This window comes from Thermobia domestica, chromosome 7 (genome assembly GCF_964235325.1).
Source record: "Thermobia domestica chromosome 7, izTheDome1.hap1.1, whole genome shotgun sequence".
Taxonomy (NCBI): Eukaryota; Metazoa; Arthropoda; class Insecta; order Zygentoma; family Lepismatidae; genus Thermobia; species Thermobia domestica.
In genome coordinates this window covers 33,939,159-33,945,158 of record NC_137460.1, presented here as the reverse complement: position 1 = coordinate 33,945,158, position 6,000 = coordinate 33,939,159, and the positions used below count along the sequence as shown (strand labels likewise).

At 33.2% G+C, this 6,000-nt stretch overlaps 1 protein-coding gene across 10 annotated transcripts in view; it reads right to left on the bottom strand.

Moving 5' to 3' along the window:
* Positions 1-679: 679 nt before the first annotated feature.
* raw (NDT-like domain-containing protein raw) overlaps positions 680-6,000 on the bottom strand; it is a 482,020-nt gene continuing 476,699 nt past the window's right edge. For all 10 annotated transcript variants that reach the window (XM_081764465.1, XM_081764468.1, XM_081764463.1 and 7 more), the window contains 2 exons: positions 5,170-5,253; positions 680-4,166 (listed from right to left, as the gene is read on the bottom strand). In XM_081764465.1, the coding sequence (XP_081620591.1) occupies positions 4,029-4,166; positions 5,170-5,253 (222 nt within the window). In that variant the 3' untranslated portion in view covers positions 680-4,028. The remainder of the gene's footprint in view (positions 4,167-5,169; positions 5,254-6,000) is intronic.

Here is a 6,000-nt window from a genome sequence, read left to right as displayed (position 1 = left end):
GTATTTTCAATATTGAAATCACATTGGAAACAAAAGAAAAACCTGCTTACTTCTTTAAATACCCTATATACATATTGATATCACCAGAAGCATTTAAGCAACCTATTTTCATTTACGACACTTAACACGTATAAATTAATATTTTCATAAACAATTAAGCTCTACGATAACATAAATTAATTTTGTTGCAATTAATAATCACACCCTATTACATCTGCACAAAAACTGCATAAAGGGCCGAAGATTTGCCTATGAAGATTCTACCACGACAATGTATTCTTGGTTATTTCATATAAGCTTTCGGTCTACTCATGAAAATAAATCTGAAAAATACATATGCAGAAAAAATTAAGAAAATTTAGCCCTGCACAAAATTATTTCGCATACTAGCATAAGTTATGCAAACTTATACTAGAAAAGAAAATACGATCGAAGCTAATTATCGAGGCATTAATATCTGTTTTACTTTGTGATGAAGAAGTATGAAGAGTGACGCTTGCCAGAATAAAAAAAACAATGCCAAATTAGTGAATAGCTACAACTTCTGATACTCTACACGATAAATTAATAATGAATGTACAAATAAATAATCAAAACAATTACAAAGTTTTTGTCTACCACGTTCTGAAATACACATCAGAAAGGCTGATACAACATTCACATTTTGCACCTAACTGACTTTTTACCACAAGCGTAAAACTACGCAAAATAACCCTGCTATGACTGTTTCTGAGGATTGTTACATTTACACGCACTTTGTGAAACATCAATATGTTTGTTTAACCTAAAATCCGTGCAATAAAGTGTAGTTTTCAGTATACATAATTCAAAAAAACATGTATATATAATTCAGTTTCAAATCAGGTGGAGAATATGAGCTTTGCATCTAAACCTTTACACTTACTTTGAAATGATTTTTACATTTAACGTGTTTTCTTTTAGTGTAAGAATGTCTACCGAAATATCTAATTTCTTCAAATTCTCAAAACTTTTACAGACATACATGTAAATTAAGTTGCAACTGTGAAATATTCAGTTTATTTGTGAAAATCTGGAGAGAAAAACGTTTGAAGCATATATATAGAAACAATATCACACAGCACTAAAAAGTGTCTAAGTACTTAGTGTTATGTGAAGGCGTCACTATCACTCGTAATACCACTGACTAATTGTAAGAGAAACCAAATAACAACTACCGATAATATACCAGTCAGGCGTTGAACGTGTAATTCTGTAAACTTTTTAATTAGAAGCATTCGATCGAAGCAAGAACCTATTTATCAAGCCTGATTAAAAACATCCCATGACCTAATAAGAGTAAACACGTAGTAATAGTGAGTACTACATAAAATCATCACCACACATATAATAAATATATTGTAAGACATTTGCGTATTCAAACAAGAGTTGCTAAATACAATAAAAAGTGATTAAATACGATACGATGTCTTGGCTTTATTATGTGTGATTACAAGAGACAAAGAAGAAAGAAATCATCAGTTGATATTTTTAAGGACCAATACATTCATTGACAACGATAATGTTCTAAAACAATTCACACACATTACTTATCCTTTCTCCTGTGTCGGGAGCATAGCTAAGAGTTGTACTTGTTCACATCATATAATTTTAGGATTGCAGAATATAGACGCAATCTACAAAAGAATTTATTTTGTTTATACGAAAATGTGTTTCTATATTTCATCCTCGTTATTTGAAATACATGTGGCGGTTCTTGAGAGATGTCACATCGGTAAAATTTTAAAATTAAATTTTAATTTTAACGGTACATTTTACCGTTACAATCTAAGGCAAAAAAATCAGTTTTACGTCCTACGATTATGCCGGCTAGACTAAAGGAGACGGTGGCATGCAATGGTGGATTGAATAATGTGGGGAGAAAACGGGAGAACCCCGAGAAAACCCACGCACACGGTGTTTGTCCACCACAAAGTCCACTCGGTGCGAGCTAGGACTGAATCAGGGACCCTACGCGCCAGAGGTGAACGCTCAACCAAATAACCACCACGGCTTCAATCTAAAGAAAGAAAGCTCCATATAGCTTCAGGGAGCTATGTAGTTACAAAATTTAATTTTCTACCTATGTGACTTCCCAAGAACCGCCATTAAACACAATTTTTTAAAAAAATACATTCTACATTTTAAATTAATTATGTTTATGAACGTTTACGCAGGGAAATCGAAATACACGATATTGCGTGAAGAAAGCAGGTGAAAAAATACAATACAATTGTGAAAGCTTTCAAAAGTGAAACAGAAACCATCCTCAGGCAGTAAAATATGGAACGAAAAAAAAAAAATATATCGACGACAATGGGAAGTATTCAAGGCATATCTTCTTGTTATTTTTAGTTTTCATTAAGAAAACTACGTTCTGTTACGCACTGTATACATACTGTGATCGTATTGGAATACGAGCAATGAATTAATCGTCATCAGAATGTACAAAAGACAAGAGAAAACAAGAATGGGAAATGATTAAAAAAAGAAAAAAAAGAAAATGGTCTGACATTCTTCAAAATTTTCTCCAAATCTGTACCTCGGGGCCGGTTTTAAATCGAACGCACTGTATTTTTTTCAAAGTGAACATTAAAAATACATTTAAAAAAGTTTCTAAGATAGTGTCTTTATTCTACACCCTTAAAAAGCTGCCTGCAACTATTTCTTCCTTTTATCGGTGTTTTTTTTAAATATATATATACATTTTCGCTGCCATTGACACAGAGTACAAAGAGGTGTTTGTTGCTGCACGCTTGTACGTACCCACATATGGTAGAACATTCACAATCACATAAGGGACCACATGAAACAGTTAAACAAAAGATGCGTGATAGAAAAAAAAAAATTAATTATACACATATGTATATATACAAATACAACCATTCTACAATTTGATTTTTTTTGTAATATTACAAACGTGGCTTACATCTACAGAATATTTACAAATGCACATCTTAAAAACAGCTATTAATGTCGCGCTTGTTTACACTAATAAAATAAATAGAACAAAAACTAGTACAGACTTTAAAAAAAGAACAAAATTCACATTAGCAACAGGGGATCGTATAAACATTTACCCTACTGTGAGGAAATGAATTGTAGAAAATAAAAATAACGTTTTAAAAAAAGAACAAATCTCTTTTTTTTCGATTATAAATAGTTACCTTTTCTTAAAAATACAGAAAACAAAGTCTGTTTATTTTTTTAATGCCAAATTCACTCTTGTTGTATTAAATGTATTATTATTAGAAAGTGTGAAATATTCTCTCACTTGATATAAAGCTAAATACAGCTGCCTTTCAAGAAAGTCCATAAGCTGCTCAAAACAGCACTTAAATACGCAAATTCTTTCTTTGACAAAAAGTTAAAAACAACCAATCACCTACAGTATAATGGAGTACAACGTCTGATTACATGAAACACTACACAATATACATATATAACATCATGTGTGTTTGTGTGTATGTATGTATTGTAAGTGTTTTCCATGTGTACACATGTTACTATCTATATCTGTAAATGCAAAAACAAAAACAAAAAGACACCTGTAAGTACAAAACATTTCCTTTTAAACACCAAAGCGAAACCCTCTTCACACTATTGTCAGGTACTTTAACACATTCTGCTATTCCTCAACATATCCTGGTCCCCATTCTTTTAAGTTTCTTCGTGCTTGCGCCTGGCTCTTTTTTACACATAGAAGTTTCTCTCGAGTGCATAAATTATTATTATTATTACAACATAAATACAAAACCAGTGCAGGTCTCTCAACTTAACGAAAAATAAAAGACTCAATTGTTTTGCGCATCTGTCATCTGGTGAGGTAGAACCAAATCAATCTCTCTCCTTCTCGAAAACGAAAAAAAAAATCATTCAATTGTTCATATTTTTAAATGTTTTATATATATACACACAACATCAATACTGTGAGTTCCTACTTGTTTTCTTCTTCACATATTACCCTATCCCTTTTGTTTATATTTCTCTATTCCTAGGCTGAGATGTTACTACCGCATTTTACACTTTTGAACGGCACATTCCACAGATTCTGCGATGTTATCGAAAACGGGGACACCCTCTCTATTCGCCAAATCTGACAAGTACATTCTACCTCTGTTGTAGTCCTTTATAGCTTGCTTCGAAAGCTGAAAACAAAGAAAACATACATTGCATTAGAAAATTCTAGTTAATGAAGAAAATAAAAATGCTCTTTCTATAGAGCGTCTCACCTTTAGATTGCAGTACAGGAGTAAATAGCAATGCTTTTCCTTATGCCCATTCTTGCCAAACTTAGCCTTAACCCTAATCCAGTCTTCACTCTTATCCAACTTCAGTAGCAGTATCTTACCCATTGCTATTCCTTAATTTGCCGCACAATCGGTACAGGAAATTTCTGTATGAAACTGTTTAACCTGTCATTTATTTCAATCATATGTTCTCTCGATTTCGTATTGTTCCCATCAGGAAACCTCTAACACACAATTATTAGACTGTTGTTTCGTACCCTCCAATTCGCCGTTCCAAGTGAATTTGCGCGAATGAAATGACAAACAGGATGAAAATATATGAATTTAAGAAAGGCTTTATTTACAGACTCTAGTCACTCTTTCTTTCTTGATCTTTCTTCAGACGAAAACATACGGCGGAAAAAATGTGGCAACAGCGCGCTCCGTTTACCCTGTACTGCAATCTAAGGGTGAAACGCTCTATACAATTAATCTTATTAAAATACGATACTTGCACAGAACATGAAAGCTCACTGTTTTTTGTTATATGCAAGATAATTGAGAGAAAAAAGAAGTACGTACATGCAGTTTCTCTACATTTAAAGGGCGCTTAAATAGATATGAGTCTTTTCAACTATTTAATATATGTCCAATTTTATAATTCACAACTTTCATCTTCTACAAAGCTCGTTGTTTACAGTGACTTGACAAATTTAGATGCTTGAGTTAACGATGGTTTCTTCGTTTCAACCTTACGACTCATCTTTTACGTAATTCACATTTTATAATAACTTTGACCTTTCAAGAAAGTACTACGTCTGGGTTTAAAACATCAAGAACAAGTTAATGTACGCTTACAAAGCGTTGAGCATATTTAATTTTTAAGAATTTGTAAAATTCTCTTTCGTTGTGTAACACTTACCTTTTCATTTCCTAATACACAGCCTTCTACAAGATGCTGGACGCAAAGTACAACGTTGCAACCTAGACCTATGTAGTGTGCAGCCTACAGAAAGACAAGGATTAAAATAAGCTTTAATAATTAAAACATGATCCCTTATGACGGCGTTTCTCAAAACTTTTTTTTTCAAACGGTCACTTTTTTTTTTTTTTTTTTTTTTTTTTTTTTTTTTTTTTTTTTTTTTTTTTTTTTTTTTTTAAAGACAGAAAGCTCTACAGACCATCTTACTCTTGTCTCTTCGAAAGGTGTCCATACACAGTATGTCGGAAAAGTAATGGAACTTTTTTTTCTTTACAGATAACCACTAGCTCCATCTGTTGGAGCACCATATCATCGGAAAGCTGGAAAATCTGCTCAACAAAACGAGGCCACAATCATGAAAACCGATTAACGCAGTGTCAAGTTCTAGCAAGAAAAGTTAGTATATCTGGTGTCAACTCGTCACAAAAATACGTTGGAGCAAAGAGTCTAGGTAAAACATTTTACACAAACGCTGGAAATGATGAAATATGTATATGGTGATGAGTGCTTATCTCGTACACGTGTGTTCGAGTGGTATACGCGACTCCGGGACGGTCGCGAGTCCTTGGAAGACGACCCAAAGCCAAGCAGACCGAAAAACCAAAATCGCGATGAGTTGATGGAACAAGTGCGTGAAATGATCGTCCACGATGCGAATTCGACTGTGAGATGAATGGCGGTGGAATTAAATACGACGAAAGACATGATTCACGAAATTTTGACAAAGGATTTAAAGAAAACGAAAATTCTGTGCTCGGTTTGTTCCGCACA